The 21,498-nt window shown below is 33.5% G+C and overlaps 1 protein-coding gene across 1 annotated transcript in view; it reads left to right on the forward strand.

Moving 5' to 3' along the window:
* LOC150098565 (locomotion-related protein Hikaru genki-like) overlaps nt 1-14,540 on the forward strand; it is a 57,727-nt gene extending 43,187 nt beyond the window's left edge. The window contains exons 6-9 of the mRNA XM_090405081.1: nt 8,292-8,468; nt 12,759-12,935; nt 13,202-13,372; nt 13,584-14,540. Of these exons, the coding sequence (XP_090261207.1) occupies nt 8,292-8,468; nt 12,759-12,935; nt 13,202-13,372; nt 13,584-13,783 (725 nt within the window). The 3' untranslated portion in view covers nt 13,784-14,540. The remainder of the gene's footprint in view (nt 1-8,291; nt 8,469-12,758; nt 12,936-13,201; nt 13,373-13,583) is intronic.
* The last annotated feature ends 6,958 nt before the right edge of the window (nt 14,541-21,498 follow it).

Raw genomic sequence — 21,498 nt, forward strand, 5'->3', positions numbered from 1 at the left:
AGCGCCATTATCCCGTTCCTGTAGTGGTTCTTAGTAAGATAAGCAAAATACCCCTCTTCAGCCGCAATCACCTCTTGATTAGAAGAAAAACGCTGACCAGCGAGGAAGAGTTGTAGTTTTGGGAAGAGATAGAAGTCAGAGGGAGCCAAATCTGGGGAATAGGGTGGATGTTCTAACAATTTATAGTGCACATCCCTTAATTTTTCCATTTCCAAAATACCTTTGTTGGCAGGTGCACTGTCCTGAAGAAAGATGATTTTTTACTACTGCAAACTGGGTCTTTCCTTACAATTTTTTTTCGTCTAGTCTGGTTAAAAGATCGGATATTCCCCGATTATTGTTTTACCCTTTTCAAGATAATTAATAAACCAAATGCCTTTAGCATCCCAAAACACCGATGCCATGACCTTTCCTTCTGATGGAATCAACTTTGTCTTCTTTGGTGCTGAAACCGATTTCTGTCCACTGTTTTGACTGCTGTTTGGAATCTGGTGTGTAATGGTGATTCAAAATCTCATCCATAGTGATAAATCGACTCACAAAATCAGTTTTATTCTTGTTAAAACAGTCTAAGCACTGTTCAGAGATTTTCTTGCAAGGGCGTTTTTGATCTACTGTGAGCAAACGCGGCACCCATCTTGCGCAAAACTTTTTCATTTGCAATACTTCATGCAAAATATATCTTACACGTTATTTTGAAATGCGTATAGTCTCAGCAATTTCACGCACTTTGACTCTCGGTCATTCAATACCACATCGTGCACTTGATCAATGATTTCTTGTGTTGTTACAATTTTTGGACGTCTTTCACGTGGATCATCTTCAAGGCTGGTACGGCCACGTTTAAACTCTGTAGTCCATTTCTTAATTGTCGAAAACGAAGGAGAAGAGTGTCCATAAACTTTTATGAACTTTGAATGAATTTCTTTTGGCGTTAAATGTTCTTTTACAAAGAATTTTATAACTGCACGATACTGAATTTTATCCATTTCAAGGGACAAGGTACCCAGTTTAGGTACCCCATTTGATCAATCTAGATATAATTATAAAATCTACGTTATTTTATAAAAAATAGTTACATTACATTTTTAAAATATTTTCTTTAATTTTATTATTATTATTATTTTTATTATTATTATTATTATTATTATTATTATTATTATTCCTCAGGACTGGAACCAAAAAAAATCGCTAAACACGATGTGGAATCGAAATATGTTTTGAAATAAATTCGGTATTTGAATTAAAAGTAGTTGATTCCATGAAAAGAATTTAGAACCAGAAATTCATTACGTAGGATTTACATTTTAAAATAAAATCAGCATATATTCGAGATCAAACAGGACTCGTTTTGAAGAATGTTGTTGTTTACTTTAATTTGCAATTTAAAATGTTGATAAGAAAAAAAAAGTAAGAGAAAGAAAAGAAAGAAAAAGGATTTTATCTAATGCCTGTTTTTCTAGCAAACATACTGTATACCGATGTGTCTCTTTCTGGGAAACTTCCAAGTGCATTTGTGCCAAGTATGAAAGAAATTAATTCGATGGTGGGGGTGGGGGTATGAAACTATGAAGTAAGAATAAAAACAGCGAAAGAGTCTTGCTGTAACTCTCAACAAAAACGCAGACGTCTGAAAATAATAAATTAAATGGTAAAAGTACAACCATGCATTGTTATCTTGCAGATGAAGATAATATACAAAATGACATTACGTTTGTCCTATTCTAATTAAATGTTTTATGTGTTGCATATTTTTTATAAACTATTTAAGATTAGGATTTTGCTTGGATAATTTTAAAAATATACAATTTATTTTTAATTTACAGTATATTTATTTATTATTTATTCTTATTTTTAATATATTTCAACTGTTACACGCATATGTACTGAATGAGAATATATGATAAAAATTAAAAAGCATTATTCGGAGCGTGTAAATTGTTTAATAATAATTTCCAGTAGAAAGAGAAAAAAAAAAACGAAACCAATAAACATTATTCAAAGTTAAATGAAACGGGGAAAAAATGAACTTTGATAATTTGAAAAAAAATTGTAGGTATAAAAATTTTCAAAATGGTTGCCGAAAATTGACATATTCGGTCTGATTTTCATTTCATTTTGACCGGTTAAGTTTAATCAGTCTCAGCCAGTTGTGAAAGGTTTTCTCCTGCAACCAGGTAACACATACAACACATAAGCTTCTCGGAACGTATTTTGTATACATCTTACAGTAAACTCAACACACAAGGAGAAAAATGTGAATAGATGTCACTTTTTAATTAATTAATTAATTATAATAGTGATTATTATTATCTTACAGGTTTCTATTATTATTATCTGAGAGGTTTCTTTCTGTTCTTTGAATGTCAAATTTTGATTGTGGAAAAAAAAAAAAAATCAAATAACACAAAACGTACTGTACGCCTACAAATGCGAAATCCTTTGACACTTGTGCGCATGTCAGAAGAAGGAGAATCCATTCCGATAATAGGGTAATCAATCCGTCTTGTGGGATGAATTGTTTATTATTCCACGTCGGAAAATTAACTTCTCTTTTATGATCATTGTAGTTAACTATGTTGCTTGTATAACAGTTGGAAAATTTTACGTATGAAGCACGTGATTTCGCGTGTTGGTGACCAATTCGTACATTCTTTATTTCTTTCTCCCCTTCAGCATGAATCGACTATTCTTACAATCTACCAGCCCCGGTTCTATGAACTGTGGGCGTACAATACTTCACGAAGTATGGCTTCTCAGTTGCGAGCTATTAAATGCAGCAGTGTCGCCTAGCGGTGACCCTATAACTTTCTGATTGCACCATCAATAGGTCAAGGGTTTCCGTAATTATTTTTATTGTATTTATTTACTTATTACATAATTCGGAAACGCTGATCAAACATGGGACTTCTTCAAGTCACTTCAGGCCTCCTATAAGCGAGGAAGTGTTCGCACACCGGGCAATGAAATGCATCTCCCACATAAAAAAAAAAAAAAAAAAAAATTCACGGAGGTGGGAATTTGGAAAGAGTCGATTGTGCGATTTCTAAAGATTGGTTGGGAATTGGATCATGCGGATCCAATTCACGTTTTTATGTTCAGAGATGCTTAGTGATTGATCCTCACATTGCACTGGCTACGACCCAACTCGAAACCTACTTTCTCCCCCTCTGCACGAAAAGTGCATGAGGTCAAATGGCTGTGTAGGCCCCACCCGCTAAGAGGGCCAGTGATGGATACTTGGTTTCATAGGGAGGTAGGAAATTTGAGTTGAGACCAAAATGGGAACACGACATTCCCACTTCTACGCTACGCGTTGTCTGATCCATGGACATTTGCTAGTAGACTTTCGGATCTACAGGATTTTTGCAGGTAGGTCTTTCGATTTACGAGATTTTGCTAGTAGGCTCTCGGGTCTATAGGATTATTCACGGAGCAACACTCTTGTATTCCACTAAATCTCAGATAATTCAATAAATAGGGGTGAAATTAATCCCCACAATTTCATAAAAACATTTGATAAGAAACTGGCATTAAAACTACTGAAAAAGTACGAACTTGGGTGGCCTGGTTTCCTGAATTTGTATTCCATGACACGGAGGGTGAAGACACAACTCCAGGGAAAGAAAAGTTAGATTTTGTGGTTTCCGCGCCCACAGATTGTAGAGATGTTCGTGTGCGCAAGAAGCGTAAAACAACAGAAACACAGGGACGACGGGATTTAGGAAGACGGTCCCATTATTGACTCAGGGGTTAAAAATATGGATGACGGCAGCCCGCCATAGTAAAAGACTACCATAAATTAACCAAAACGCTGGATGGATGGGTATACAATATCACACATCCTCCCTTAACTCTCAGAAAAATCTAAAGGTGGTACTCCGAGGTGTGTCAGAGGATATCACCACGGAGGAGATAGCAGCAGATCTTTTGTACCACGATTTACCTCCAGTTAAAGTTAGCAGAATGTTAAGAGCTAACAAGAGCCCGATGCCACTAGTCCTTGTAGAGATTCACAACTCCTACAAAAATATTTACCATATAACATTAATCGGTGAGCTCAGGATCACATCTGAACATTTTAGGAAAAAAGCTTCGTCTAGTCAATGTCACAGACGTTAGAAATATAGACATGCTCAAAAGTTATGTAGAGCTGAATACAAGTGTTTGAAATGAGGGCCATCCCATTAACACATGCATCAAGTCCTAAACCACCCCAGAGTGTACAGAGGATTTGAAATTGGAAGCGATCACTATTTAGTCTTGAGCAGGATAAAATTGAATTTCATATTGAAAAGAATAACATGTAAGAAAGTTTTAAAGCGAATAAAAGTTGAGCAGCTCTCAGATGTGAACTGTAGACTAAAATACAGAAAGATTATTGAAAAGAAAATGAAAGAGTTCGAGAACAGGAATCAAACCTTGGAGATTCAGTGGCAAACTCTGAAGAAAACATTGATTGATTCAGCCAGAGAGGCATGTGGTGAGGTTGTGTGCAAAGATAAAAAAACCAGAACTCCCTGGTGGACACAGGAAGTTAAAGAGGCAGTGAAGGAAAAGAAGAAACCATATCAAAAGTCCTGGCAAATAATTCAGATTGTGCTCTTAGAGAATACAGAGACAAATGTAAGAAAGCGAAACACTGTGTAAAACTAGCTAAACAAAAGTCATGGGAGGACTTTGGCAAGAATATAGAAAATAAATATCAAGAAGGTGGCAAAATATTCTGAAGGTTGTTGTAGAAGCTTAGGAATGGAGGAAAGAGTGCTGTAAAAGGAGTTAGAGATGATAAAGGTGACCTGAAAACAGGAGAAAAAGATATTCTTGAAGTATGGAGTAATTACTTTGAAAAACTGCTAAATGAAACAAGCAGTGATGACAGCACAGTGATAAAAAACACTGTCCAGGCATGCAGTCAGGAATACATATCCATACTTGAAGTAGAAAAAGCCATCAAAGGCTTGAAATGTGGAAAGGCAGCAGGAGTAGATGATATTCGACCAGAAATGCTGAAGTATGGTGGTATAAGAGTCTTACAGTGGCTGCACTGCATAGTTCAGAAAGCCTGGACTGAGGGACGAATTCCCGATGAGTGGAGTAGAGCTCTCATAGTACCCATATATAAAAAGGGAAATAAAACTGAATGTGAGAATTACAGAGGTATTTCCTTACTGAGTGTTCCTGGCAAGATCTATGCAAGTATACTTGAGAAACGGTTGAGAAGAATTGTGGAAGAAAAGCTTGGTGGAGAACAAGCTGGATTCAGGCCAAATAGAGGCTGTCAGGATCAGATCTTCACTTTACGACAAATAGTCGAGAAAGCATGGGAATATAACAAAGATCTGTATTTAAGTTTTGTCGATTTGGAAAAGGCATATGACAAGGTTCCAATAGAGAAGCTATTCAATACGCTGCAGTTATATGGTGTCAATGGGGCATTATATCAAGCAATACTTAGCCTTTATTTGAGTTGTAAGTCAGCAGTTAGAATTGAAGGAAGTACAGGAAGATGGTTTAATGTTAAATCTGTTCTGAGACAAGGATGTACATTATCCCCTCTGTTATTCATTATCTATATGGATCACATTATGAAGGAAAGTGGTATTAAACCTGATATCAAAATTGGAGATGTTCATGTCAGCTCTTTGCTTTATGTGGATGATGTTATACTCCTAAATAAATCAGTTACCAGTCTGCAAGATTCTCTGACTAAATTGAATAGCTGTTGTAATAGATGTGGTATGAAGGTCAGTAATAAAAAGACAAAGACAATGAAAATAGGCAGAATCATTGAAAATGTCAACCTGTGGAACAAGTAAAACATTTCAGTTACTTAGGCACGATTTTTACTGAAGATGGTAAATTAAATATAGAAATAGACAACAGAATCAACAAAGCTGGTATGGTGGGAAGTCAATTGAATAAATTCATATGGAATAAGAGAGAAATTAGTCGGAACACTAAATTAGCATACAAGACAGTGTTCAAACCAGTTTTAACTTATGGATCTGAGAGCTGGGTCAGAAGTAAAACACTTGACCAAAGACTAGAGACCGCAGATACACGTAGGAGAGTCCTGAGAAAGATTAGAGGCATGAACAGATGGCATCAATGGCAATATCATATTAAAAATGAGGATATTAGGAAAGAACTTGACATTGTCAGCATCCAGGAATGCATTAGCAGAGCTAATCTCAGGTGGTATGGTCACTTAAATAGAATGGGAGAGGAAAGATTAGCAAAACAAGTGTTGTCTGCCAGGTTGGCAGGAAAACGACCCAGAGGAAGACCAAGATATAGGTGGATTGATACGGTACAAAGTGCCTTAGACGATAGAAATATAAGATCTGATAATGTTGGAGTCTTGACAAGTTATTTGGAGGAAAATTGTAGATAGGAAGTTGGTAATGATGTAATTTTTTCATGTAGTACTGTCATATCCTGTACACCCCTTGAGGGTACATGGCAGGAATTTGATGATGATGATATTTTTGTTTTTTCGGATAGTAAACTTCTCCCCGGTTCCACATGCAATTATCAGGCAGGAGATACTTGTCGCAGTGTCTTGATTACTTTGGCTTAGTTTTAAACAACCAAATAGCAAACAACTAAAAATAACCAAACAACCAACATCCCTTTTTAGTGCAACTGACGGTGGTGATGTGCTTATAGGTTTTTCGGCCTCTTGTGTATGGGATTAATATAAAAGAGGGAGCAGAAGCTTCCAAGAGTGCACGAAACACTTTCCCCAAATAAGAAGGAAAAAAAAAAAAGAATTGATTACTTTGAATAATTGAATACTGATTATTACAATTTTTGTAAAACTGATTGTTATTTTTAAATAATTCCCGTCGTCTATAGATTATTTACTTTAAAAAGCCTGAATTCTTCGTAGTATCAAAGATCTTAAGCATTGCTGATATGTTTCCTCGGAGGTAACAACGTTTTTTTCTCCATAAAACTGGATTTTGCCCCTTTCCCACCCACACAAAATGAATAAACAAGCAAGCGAATGCATGCAATTATCAGGCAGGAGATACTTGTCGCAGTGTTTTGATTACTTTGGCTTGATTTTAAACAACTAGTGAAGTAGATAGATAACAAAATGCCTTTCACTCTCAAAAAAATGGTGACAGTACTCTGTACAACAAAAATATTAAAAAGATGTCATTAATAAAGATTTATATTACAGTAGTGCCACCTACTTTAATGTATTTTTTATATCGCTTACAAAATGGCATATTGGGATTGTTTATTTTTAACCAGTGCTGTGCAGTCATTCTCTCGTTATTTTCTTCTTATTGATCGTAAGTACATTTTTATTTATCTTTAATTGGATGAAAGATTGTTAAACTTCAACTGTTACACGAGCGTGAAGGTAAAAATATTTATTGCAATTATTATCACATCGAGCTCTTTTTTATTATTTAAATACGGAGTTTAAAAATACCTGCGAGTTTACTAACATCAGCAGCAGTTCTTTCCATCATTAATTATAAACATGAAATTTCGTATACACTGATGACGTCATTAGCATACAGTATAACGTAAAAATCGTCTGCTCGAGGCACACGCAGTTCTAATTGTGAGCAAAAACTGTTTTAATACGTGGTACAAAAACATAATTTGTTCGTTAAGTTCACATACGTAGCTCAATTAAAGTTAAAATGAAGTTGCTCCTATATTTTTTTTTCTTTAGAATTTGTTAATTATTTTTGGCACCTTCGTGGAATTGGTACTTTTTTTTTTTTTTTTTTTAGGCTTAAGTGAGCGAGTGTCTGTAAACAGCGCACTTAATTTTAATTGACTAGTCTCAATTTTCGACATTTCTCTCGTTCAATTTAGTCATTTGGAAATTATATATATTTTTTACGATTCATTTAAAAAATGATTGCAGAGCTTTCTGTTTCACTCCTTCTGCAGGTATTTATTATTTTTTCATTTCTATAAATAATTACCACTTACTCGCAAGAGGTCGCAGAGTTCGCTAGTATGAACATGTTCCAGCTCACGATTAGTTCAGTATGCGTAACACACACAGAAAAAAAAAAAAAAAAAAAAATCTGTATAACAAGTTAATAAAAAAAAATTTAAAAAATAAAAGGAAGAGGACAGAAGAGTGGTTCGCAGAAACTTTTTTTGTAGAAGGAATGGATAGAAATAAACAAAAAAACAATATGCTAAAAATATACAATAAAAATAATTATAAAATGATAATTAAAATTATTATAAAATACAAAACAAAGAAAAAGTTTATATATATATTTATTTTATTTTTTATTTTTTTTCAGATATTCAGTGTCCCCCTGTGGAATCACTGGACACTAATCGAGTGATGACCATTGAAGGAAATAAGATGCATAACCAGGCCCAATTCGCTTGCATGGAAGGATACAATCTTATCGGTCCAGAAGAAATTACATGCACTGCTTCTGGAACTTGGTCTGATGATCCACCCCACTGCACAGGTATTTTAGGAGTTCGAATTGTAAAAATTAACAAAAAAAAATGCATTACTTGTGACGAGATTGTATATACCGTGATTTTTATAGTAAACTTTCCAGCCAAACTTTAGTCATGAATATATTAAAAAAAAAAAAAAAAGAGAGAGAGAGATGGGAAATTATTTGGAGCATAGATAATAATAAATATATTTTATATTAATAATTTTATAATAAAATCATTATTGACTGCATCATATTCATCATCATGGATAGCAACATCATCATAGATAGCACCTCCTCGCACCATCACCCAAGCAGTGGTGCTTAGGTGATGGTGCGAGGAGGTGCTTGGGTGATGGTGCGAGGAGGCATTATGCTTAATGGACGCACTGAACTACAAGTACTGGAAAAAGGGACTATGACTGGTGAACAATGTCACAACGAAGTTTTTGAAGGCCATACTCGATCGTTCCGTGGTGCTGTAGCCAAAGAATTCATTTTTATGGATGACTGTTACACTACACCGCATCATACACGCGCAGTGGAGATACTTCTGGAGAACGAGGATATTAATCGAATTCAGTGGCGAGAATGCTCCCTAGATCTGAACCCTATAGTTGGGATGCAGTAGGGTGACTCATTGCTGCTCGAAATTCCCCTCCAGAATTTCGAGCAGAGCCTTATCCTTCCTCTGAAGGAGGAATGGGCCAGTTTGCCTCAAGAACTCCCGAATCACTTGGAGTAAGCATGGTACGACGTCGTGAGAGCTGCATCGCAGTTGGGGTTGGACATATTCCATACTGAAATTTTTCTCCGCATAGTTTTCTGTAAGCTGCACATTAATTCCTTAACAACTTTAGAAAATTTATAACTTTTGCCAAAAACGTATTGCAATTTAATTTGTACGAAATTTATAACACATTTTTTGTGTAAATGCTGGCAATAAATTTATGTCCACATTTGGCTATAATCATGAAAATTTTTTCATGTACAGGTAATAATTCGTCCTTAGCTTTTGGACACCAGTGTATAATGTTGCAATCTCGTGTCATATTTTAAATGAACAGTTATAATTGCCAGTTTCCGAGTAAATCATTATTAGTTATTATTATCAATACGCCAAAAGACTCAAAATTATTCACACAATATCTCTCCTTAAAAACTGATTGGTCGACAATCCACAGACAACCATTGTAGGCAACTCATGCTACCCTTGTAGCAAAATATATATTAAAAAAAAATCTAAATCCTACTACAATTTTACTCAATATGCAATGATGACCCCTTATTCATTCCCTTCATGCCATTTTCTCCCTCATCCAGCCTAGAAAACCCTTTTAGCTGCTTATATGTTTTCATATTCTCTCTCTCTCTCTTTCTCTCTCTCTCTCTTCCGTCTATCAATCAATTTTTGTAACCCATATGTCTTCAATCTAATCCTCATATGAAGCATTCCACAGACCTCAAACTACCTTGGTCACCCGCCTCTGAATCCTCTCATCCATTTCTAGATCCCTAAGGGAAACTCAGGGGACCAATGAACACAGTAGTCCAGATGTAGAGCGTATCAAAGCCTTATAAAGGATATAACGTCTTCATTTCTTCTAGTTCAATATGTTAAAGTGATCCACTGTAATGTTTTTCAAATTTTTGCAATATGGCCTCTGGAATTCGGTTTCCTGTCAACTATCATTTCCCCATCCGCCGAAATCTTCGACCACATCAATTTCCAGAAACGAAAACTGATCAATATAATTCAAATCGAAACCTTTTCCACCCACAGTTTCGTGATCAAGGCCATCGAAAAATGGCTGACCGAAAAAAAAGTTGACACCTTTTCAAATATTTTTAAACTGGCATTTTTTAAATTACATTCATGTAACTGACACCATTTTAATGTGACACGTGTAAATATCCCACTCCCATTCCTATCGTTTGCTTTGTCAGTGGTCATGCGTAGAATTTACCGCAAGAAATATTTTATGCAAACTATTCAGATTTTAAGGGGATATTTATTCTGAAATTATTTCTATTGTGTTTTATTAATTAATACGAGAAATCAAACCTACACATTATTGCTCAAACAAATTTAGAAGTTTTTTTTTTTTTTGCTTTTCATTTTTTTTTTTTTTTTTGCTTTTTATTTTATTATTTATTTTTATGTTAGCCAGGTGAGAAGGAACTGAAACAATAATAGCTACTCTCGTTGCCATTTTTATTTTTCATTTTCTCGACATAAAGGATAAATTATACTTAAAATGTAATTAAATATAATTTATCCTTTATGGCGAGACAATGAAAAATAAAAATAGAATAGAAATTCAATATTATAAAATAGGATAGAAATAATAATACATAAAAATATAAGTAATGATTATAAATATTCTAGGTGGCGCATGACGTATAATAAAGAGATTTTTATAGAAATGCAGAATTGATACAGCTTAAATTTTGTGTTCTCCTTCGTGAAGGAGAAATAAATAAATTTAAAAAATATAGAAAGTTTAGTTATCGGCTATCGATATAATACTTTGTACTATAAAAAGATAAAAGTGTAATGGCATTGCAAAAGCGAAGCCACTTTTAAACAAGATACCTGTTTATTATAGAATCTCGATATTCTTAGCAATAATTAGAAATCCATGTATTTGATTTATCATTACAATGGACTGAGTTGTAACAATTTCATACTGATGTTTGGCAAATCTTTATGTTATTGTCACTCTGTGCAACGGTAAAAGTCATCGTAACTGCAGTAATCGCAACGGTAAACATAAGTCATCTAGTAAATTAAGTGCAGTTTACGAATAACTAAAAATACCTGCATAAAAATTATACTATTTGTTCTATTTAATTTTAATTTGAAGAAAAATATTTGCGCAACAGCACTAGATGGCAGCACAATTGTATCTCTTTAAGTTTTGAATTGTATCTCTTTAAGTTTTGTTGGCTTGTCTTTTCTGTGATGGTGGGTATTTATTTCATTTTATTGCTCGCTCTGTTTTCCTTTAATCAATATTTTTGTACATTTCTTAAAGTAAAATGATATCGAGAAACGGGTAAATTAACTCTTAGCAACTTTGAAAACAATTTTGAATTAAGCTAACAAAATAAGTAGTTCTACAAGGAGCCTGTCAAATTAAATCAAAATTTAAGTAGCTTTCTTTCACAGCCGCACTTTTTCTTCCGGTATTAGCAATGCTCAAATAAGCAGGCCATTTCCGCTTCCATGGGAGGAAACAAAATGATCAAATATTCAATTTAATAAGAGAGAATATAAAAATAAATATTAACGAATATTAAAATAGTTAATATTTTAATATAAAAATAGAAAACAAAAAATATTAAAATATTTAATATTATAAATTTCATATTAATTTCAAGGAATAATAATATTATTCTTTTAAATCTATAAACGGTATTAAAAAAGTTCTGCAAACAATATTTTAAAATCCATTTAATACAACAAATATAGGTAATGGTTTATACACTGAACAAATAAACAAATTATAAAAAAAAATTGGTCATTTTATTGAAATTAAATTAAACATATAACTATATTTAAATTTAATATGGAATAAATATTAATGAAAAGTATTTAACTTTCTCTTTCGGTATTTTTAATTGCAATTATATTGTGAGTTTAATTGGTTGAATGAATATCGTGGAAATTCACGTTTGACACCTTAAAAATTAATAATTCAGTTAAATCAAGTAAATAATCTTATACCATAGAATGATTCCAACTAAAGAACTAAAGTTATCTTCAAAGTTTTCATTTTTAATAAAAATTATGATTATTGAAAAAAGGGTGTACGAATCTTTTATGTAAAATTTATCATAAAATTTAATATAATTAATAATTATATTAATATAATTGATTATTAGTAATTTTAATGATTAATTTTGAATAAAATTTTAAAAAGAATTGCATACATTTATTGAAATATTAAATGTACCCAACACTTTATATTGAATCTTTGCACAGATAGCAAAAGAAATAATGTTTAATATTGTATATATGTCAATATTATGTATAGTAATAAACTCTCTGATTCTCAAAAATTATTATTATTAATAATGTAATAATAGTATTTACTTCGTGTAAATTTGCACTGTAAATTATTATTGTGATTATTATTAGGAATAATTTAATAACACAATTATATTCTACTTTATATTTGTAAATCAATATTATTATGAATAAGACAGCGATTTATTTTATAGTTTTGAAGCTTTATGTGCATATATAAATATAGAAAGGTTAGTAACTGTCTGGCTTGTATTCATTTTATATTTATACACGTTTTGCAGTAATTCAGTGTCCACCTTTAGCAGCCGAAGATTCCCACCTCCGACTAGGTTCTCATAACAGAACATACGGATCAAGAGTATCTTTTACTTGCCCGACAGGATATCGATTGGTTGGCCCGTTAGCGGTGGTTTGCCTGAAAAACCAGACCTGGTCAGACGTTTCACCATTCTGTGAAGGTAAGCTACCAGATCTAATCGAACCATTTGTTATTTTGTCTAGCGTTGCATTCCAATAATGTCGCGAGGAAAAATGTAGTTATTACGAAAAACTAACTCGTTCTTAGTCAAAGACAACGTATACATAATACGATATGTAGATGATGGAACTGATAGAGATAGATAAACGGTAATAAAATAAATAAAATAATAAAATAGAAATAAATATTAATAAGAATAAAAAAATTTATTAATAATTTTTTTTTTCTCTCTTAATCTTCATATAGCCATCCAGTGCAAACCTCCAATTGTACCACCGAATGGGCGCATCCTTGATACTGGTCGTTATTTGACTGGAGATTTTGTACAGTATACTTGCAACGCGGGTTACGTTATCGTAGGAGAATCTGTATCCGTGTGCAACGATCATGGCGAATGGTCCCAACTTCCTCCTACTTGTAAGTATGCTGAGGACCTAAAAAAAAAAAAAATCTATATTTTCAAAAAAAAAAAATTGCAAATATACGAGACTCTATCAGAAATTTAGTAATGCGATAGTTTTTTTTTTTTTTTTTTTCATCTATTAAACATTTAAGGGCTTCACATTTATTTTGATTCATAAAGTATTTGACCTATGATATCCAATTCATTGCGTGAATTTTATTCTAGGTAAGCCAGCCTGCGAATTTCCTGGAGAACCGGCTAACGGTCACGTGATCCCTACAAAGTTTCACTATGACATCGGAGAAATGGTGGCTGTGGAGTGTTCAAGTGGTTATCGTCTGCTTGGTTCTCAACGTCTGCGTTGCACATCCAATGGTCATTGGTCAAATCCTCTTCCTCACTGCCGCCCTTATATCATTCCGTGATTGGAACTTGAATCCTTTTTTCCACCAATGAAACAATCCCGTGTAAAGTCCACTATAATGGATAGATGGTGGGTGGTCATATTCCCAACAGGAAACAAAAATATCGCCAGGAAAGTAACCTGTTCCACTGTTCCAAGTTGTCCATGAGAAGGTGTAAGAATGGGAAGGATGGAAAAACTGTGGAACTTAATTGTGGTAAAGAAATCTAAAAAAAAAAAAAAAGATCTTTACTGTGATTGTTGTCTTCGGTGATTCCTCTCATTGGCAAGTTCGATCTTTAAATCCCGCGGATATTTCCGACAATAAATGTGGTTTCCCCGTCCTAATTTCGTAATACAGGACAGATATCAATCCTACCCAGTTCTATGCAAAAAAAAAAAAAAAATGGAAGGAAAAAATTCTATAATATTTTCTCAGCTACCATAAGCATATCTGTAGTCCGGTTGACCAGTAAAAGGAAGAAAAACGCCTATTAATTAGTCACGGTGTGGCTAAAACTTATCAAAAGCACTCAAAGTATTTCATTCTCATTATTTCTACCTGGATGACCAAAATGAAGAGGAGCGCATGCGTTAGTGACGTCAGGGTGAAAATAAATCTGTAATTGAATGATGTGTATAATCTACTATCTTTACCGTGTGGAACGATCTGATACTAAATTTGAAATTTTTTTGACTTTTTTCCATAGGATTCCTCCCCCTGTTGTATATTTTTTATCTTATGTTTTTTGTTTATAATAAAATAAACTTCAACTATGTTCAAGTCAATTATTTTCCTATTACCAGAAATTCTTTTCACGCTTCGTAAACCCAGTTAAATGTAGTTCCCATTATCGAGCCACGAACGTGGTTAATTGTTCAAGTAGCGTAAAACGACAACGCAAAAAAAAAACAAAAAACTTATCACTTTTGTGATAAATGGTTCGGAACTTGTGAACAAACATGATTGATTTTAGTTTAGCTGCTTCTGGTTCTTTCTTTCCACTGTCGTTTTAGTATGTTTGTTATCATTTAGCCTGTGCGTGTGTGTGTATTTATTTCTCCAAGCCACACAACAATCGTTTGGCACATAATTTATAACCAAAGTTAGCGCGTATCTTGCAAACTGAACAATTTTCTCAAAAGCTTCTTTTCGATACAGAAACGACTAAGTTTAATGATAGGACTAAACAAACACTAGCGACCTCTACCATTTAATTTTATCCAAACACAAAGGATAAAAGTTTGTAAAATTGTAACAGGGAATTTTAGTGACACGGGGAATAATAATAATAATAATATATATATATATATATATATATATATATATATATATATATATATATATATATATATATATATATATATATATATATATATATATATATATATATATATATATATATATATATATATATATATATATATATATATAAATTTCTTCCGGAAACTCGAGTTTTCCGGGGATAAAAAATTATATATATATATAATTGTTATTTGACATTTGGAAAAAAAAAAATCCTCTGTTTCATAAGTGGCGTGTTAGCCTAAATATATATATTTTTAAATATTTATTTTAGATATCCCGAATAATATATACTGCATATTTAATCTATTATATATATATATATCTATATCTCTCTCTCTCTCTATATATATATATATAGATAGATAGATAGATAGATAGATAGATATAGATATAGATATATAGATTTAATCTATTTTATATATATATATCTATATCTATATATATATATATATATAGAGAGAGAGAGAGAGAGAGAGATATATATATATATATAAAATAGATTAAATATGCAGTATATATTATTCGGGATATCTAAAATAAATATTTAAAAATATATATATTTAGGCTAACACGCCACTTATGAAACAGAGGATTTTTTTTTTTCCAAATGTCAAATAACAATTATATATATATATAATTTTTATCCCCGGAAAACTCGAGTTTCCGGAAGAAATCCCGCATATAGACAAATCGGCCTTCAGAAACACACTCAATTTACAGACAAAAAATACCGTTGCTGGTGATGATGGGCGATAGATGGTGCTGATGGTAGTAGTGTCATAATTGGAGGATTAATTAGTAGTGGAGAGGATGAGATGTATTAGCGAAGTACAGTAGAGTGCCATCCCACGATGAGTCCTTGGACTCCATGGAGGTGTCACGTAATAATAATAATAATAATAATAATAATATTGTAATTACATATTTACAACAGATATAGTTAATTTCTTTTCTTTTTTTTTTTTGTAACAATGAAATTCGTACAAATTTTCCTTTTTTTTTTTGTATAATGTATTAATAATAGTTACTGTAGTTGGTAATTTATGGCTGTGGTTAAATAACATTGGTTTTTACAGCATTTATACACACAGTTTTTTATTTATAGTATTTAAGCGCTATAACTATAGCACTTAAATGTAATAAATGGATTTTTTCCCCCTTTTTTGTTGATCTTGGTTGAGATGTAATTTCTCAGCTTCCATGCTCGAAGCTTTTTGATTAAGCTTATCTGAGGATGACACCAGTTACTTATTATTTATTGGTTTGATCGCTGAGTTGGAAGTAGGCTGGTGTTTGATGTGTGATAGGTCTGATGACCACAACAGCCGTAGGTTGAGAAATTCACACACACACACACACACACACACACACACACACACACACACACACACACACACACACACACACACACACACACACACACACACACACACACACACACACACACACACACACACACACACACACACACACACACACACACACACACACACACACACACACACACACACACACACACACACACACACACACACACACACACACAGGATAATTTGGAATGTCTTGACGCGTTGCTGAAAGAACTATATTGGGTTTCATTAGGTTTGTATATTTATAATAATAATAATAATAATAATAATAATAATAATAATAATAATAATAATAATATGACTTTGTGACTTTGAAGTCAATTGTAGCAATTGGCTAATGAGGATTATTTGATTAATAATGAAATAATCCTCATCCAAATAATAATAATAATAATAATAAATACTGATTAAAGACTGGCGATCACAAATAAATATGAGATTTCTAAGGGAAAAAAAAAACAGGGACTTGATATTGTAAGGAAAAATATGTGAGCAGGGCCTGTCTAAGATAGCATAGTCTTAAAAACAAAATGGATGGGAATGGCTACATCTAAAGCGTTTGATTTCAGAAAACCATATCCAGAGGAAGACCAAGGTCTTGGAAGATTGATCAGTTAGCAGTGCCTTAGAAGACTAGAATATTAGATACGACAATATTTTCGGACTTTCAGAGGGTGTACAGTATCTTGTACACCCTCTGGAAGAAAGAGATTGATGATGACGATGAAAGTAGACATTAATAATCCATCATCCAGAGCCAAATCAATACAACCCAATTCTAAACGTGAAAAGATCATCGGGAGCTATTTTTTTATTTTATTTTATTTTTTTTTATTTTTTAAAGTAGCGGTTGTATTTCGTACACGTTGGTTACATACTGATCAACACTGACTTCATTGCAAACAGATCTGTTATACTAAGATGTGCGAAAACATAATTAATACAATTTTTTTTTCTCCCTAGCTCGGTTGGTATAGAGACTATAGACGAACCCTTTGGTTGAAAAGACCCGGGTTTGAATGTCGTCGTCTAGGAACAACATTCAAACAAATTTTCAGCAGATGTTTTCAAACCTTTAGGAGATGTTTTCAAACAAATGATGAGTTAGCCGGTCTCATACGGGGGCTGAGGGTTTTCCCTTCCGGGAAGTCGGATTTTTCATCTCTCAGAACAGACAAACCGACCCCTAGAACGCACAAGTTTACAGCCAAATGCCTAGGTTAAAAAAAAATCTTCTGTTCGGACTGCTGATCAAAAATACTGTAAAAATAAATACATTTTCTAATACATTTTCGTTCCTTTTTAAAGATAGTAGCACCTAATCATTGTCGCAGTTGAGTGTATTTCTGTCAGCTGCTAGAAGCGAAAGTGGCTGGCAAACAACTGCTTCCATCTCGTATTCCTAATTGTAAGTATTATTATATCAATCGTGTATCTAGAATAGAAGCTATAAGGTTTTTTCTTTTGAATCACGACTCCAGATAATTCAAATAATGTTTCACTTATTTTGGTTTCTTTCTTTCTTTTTCTTTTCTTTTTTTTTTTTTTTTTGTCTTACCACATTTAAAATAAAAATTAGAAAGTTTAGTACATGTGAACCATCCCCTGTAGAATTCGTATTATAGACAACAATACGAGGGTTAGGACCACGAGATGGCAGCAGTTGTCTCTGCTACTGTCTCTAATTCTTTGAGTACTTGGGCTCACTATCAGTGAAAGCTTGAAGAATGGAGACTGGCGGGCGGACCACTTGTCTTAAAGTTAGATCGGCCTAAAGGAACTTCGCTACTCTCGGGAATAAAAAAAAAGGCGTTAAAGAATTTCTTTATTTATTTTTATAGTGCTTCTCAAAGCTGGAAATGACTATCCTCTGAAATCCTGACGACATGCCTTCACACAGCCACATACACAATACAGTACTAGATATTATCAAAAGCATGGGCCAGATCGCAACTTACAAATACAAAAATATGTACAAAATATACAAATCTATTAGATATAAATTCTGATTAGTCAGTAATTTTGGGCGATTTGAAGTTGAGAAAAACAACTTTGAAAGCATGTAGTTTAATTTTTATCTGTCGCTATGTAAAGTGTTACATAACATCAGAGCAGTTAAATTAGCCACACGCGTTTCCTTTTCTTTCTTTCTAAACTGTTCCTGTGTCTTCTTTCTCGCCTCTCACATGATACAACGTATTACTGTTCATGCTTGAATAGCGTAATTATTGTGGTATGTGAGTTCAGGGTTAACATCCTACTCGAGCTGCGTAAACATACTAATCTAGAATGATGAATAAGAGATGACTATCTATTTCCTGTTCGTCAGCAACACTCATGTTAATAAAGATTTTATTGATTCTTCTTGTAAGTGCCTCATTTTTTTTTTTTTTTGGCAAACTTCTTCACATAATCCGCACAGAATGTTCAAATGACATTTTTATATATTTCAAGTGCTTTAAAAACAAATAAAATATAATCCACTAAAGTACAAAGAGGAAAAAAAATGCCCCAGAATCGCTTTCCAGAGCTTAGTAATTATCCACGTACATAATCGTATCCTATTTGATAACAGAAATTAAAAAAAAAAAAAAAAATGGTTCCAGTTTGTCATGTTTATAATTATTGCTGAATTCCATACAGAAATACGCGAAGACATTAAAAAAAAAAGGAAAAAATTATTATTATTTTATCTCATTTAAGCAACAAGTTAGCACTGCGAGTAAAAATCAAAGTTGTTTTCGATTAGATTTAGAATATCTTTCATGAAATGCATATAAAAAGTCAGCACGAGAGGTCGTTTAAAACCGGATGTAAACAAGCACGCCATTACTCAAACAACGTCATATGTGTTTGTGACTCGTTTGAAATTCAGATATCGAATAAACAAGTCTTTTAATGTTAGTGTAGGCTTGAAGGAATGCTTCATATAAGAGATAAAGTTATATACGCACTTTGAAAGAGTTACATAAAGAATTACCTTCTCAACTTTTAACAAGTCGTCTGCAAATTCGTCAATCCAAGTGCTTCGATAACTGCATAATCAATCGCAATTTGAATTGCGTGAAACATTAAAAAAATGAGAAGAAATTATTCATTTAAAATTAAAAAAAAAAGCAGTTTACAAATTCATTTACGAAAATAAGGTAATAAATGTAAAAACCATGTTCTCGATTGGAAAGAATTAACCGGTTTGTTTGTCTGTCTTGTATTCCTCAATAACTGACAGAATTACACCTGTTATGTCATTTAGATTACTATAGCGACAATAACGATAGGAATAATAATAAAATGTTATTCATATATTAACGTGTGTGTGCGTTATATAAATAAACATTTTTTTTTACTAAATGGTGATTTATATATTTGTTTTTCCTTCATTTTTGAATGAATTTGTATTTTTTTTTTTTTATTATTATTTGAAATTGCTCAAAATCGGACAAATTTCTAAATTACTATTAAATATATTTTATTGTTTTATCTGAAAATGTATATTAACCTCAATGTTCTCTTTTACTCTATAATCTTTGAGATATATGATTTTTACAAAACACACCTTAAAATATTAACGATACAAGAATTTGAAATAAATTGTCGGCTGCAACCGAAAATTTTCGGTAAGGACGGAGAAAATGGCGGCACGTGTGTTAGTGTTTTGTGTAGTGTATTATTGATGATGGAATTAAAGAGTCAGATGAGTCATTGTGTTGTTAATTAGTGGCGATAGTTTTGAATGATAAATGATATATACAGAGGTAAGTGTTCTTCATTTTCTGAGGTTTTTTAAGGTGAAATATTTGCTACCGTTGCTGGTAGATCGATTTGATCTACGGGATATATATATATATATATATAGAGTAACATTTTATTGCTGGTAGACACCTAAGAGCGTCTACGGGATCTGCTAGTGGACCCTCAAAAGTCCACAGGATTATCTTTGCCTGCTCGGGGCACCTGAGGGACCTCTACTCTTTCTCCATCTGTGTCTCAACACATATTAATTTCTTGAAATGACAAAACTTCTAAATGAGACCCAATTCGAAGAAGTTTACAGGGAATTCCTCAGACTGGGAAAGCTACTGAGTGATAATTGGCCGGGAAAGGTTAAACTGTACGACACGTTTCCCCCCGAATGTGTCTCAGACGCTGTCGCTGAAGATCATTTAGAGTCGATGCCTTCTACTCCTTCAGACTTTGCAGAAGTGCGTGCTCACAAAGTCGTCGCTGAAGATCATTTAGAGTCGATGCCTTCTACTCCTTCAGACTTTGTAGAAGTGCGTGCTCGCAAAAAGCGAAGAACAACAGAAGAACCGCACAATGACAATACTGTAATGGAACAGGATTCTCAGGGTTCGGACGCCGCTACTTCTCCCAAAGAAAAGGTGCCTCCTGTCATCCTTAGAGAAAAACAAAAGTGGGCAGCTTTACGATCCACAATGTCCAATCTGCATATTGGCTTCATTAAGGCCAAAAACATGGATGAAGGCATAAAGATTCAGCCAGCAACAGTGACAGACTATAGAAGGTTGACCAAGGAACTGGACAACAGAGGCATCCAGTATCATACCTTTGCGCTCAGTTCAGAAAAAAATTTAAAAGTAGTCCTTCGTGGTGTCTGTGAAGACATTGCCACAGCAGAAATCGCTGCTGACCTAAATTCTCAGGATCTGCCACCAGTCAAAGTGAGCAGAATGTACAAAGCTGACAAAACTCCCATGCCATTAGTCCTTGTTGAGATTCACAAAATATATAAGGATATCTACAACTTAAAAACAGTCTGCGGTCTCATCGTCACACCGGAACCACTCCGTAAAAGATCATCTTCTGGGCAGTGCCACAGGTGCCAAAAGTTTGGCCATGCCCAGAATCTATGCAGAGCAGAATATAGATGTTTAAAATGTGGAGACAGCCACCCAACCAATACCTACACTAAGCCAAGGACCACCTCGGCCAAATGTGCCAACTGCAGTGGCCCTCATCCGGCGAACTACAAAGGATGTACTCAACACCCAAAGAACAGACGGATGGAGGCAATCAGTCAGCCCTCCTCCTACAGTA

Source organism: Typopeltis vanoorti, chromosome 15, assembly GCF_054136105.1.
Source record: "Typopeltis vanoorti isolate ZY-2024b chromosome 15, IOZ_Tvanoo_1.0, whole genome shotgun sequence".
NCBI classification, from domain to species: domain Eukaryota; kingdom Metazoa; phylum Arthropoda; class Arachnida; order Uropygi; family Thelyphonidae; genus Typopeltis; species Typopeltis vanoorti.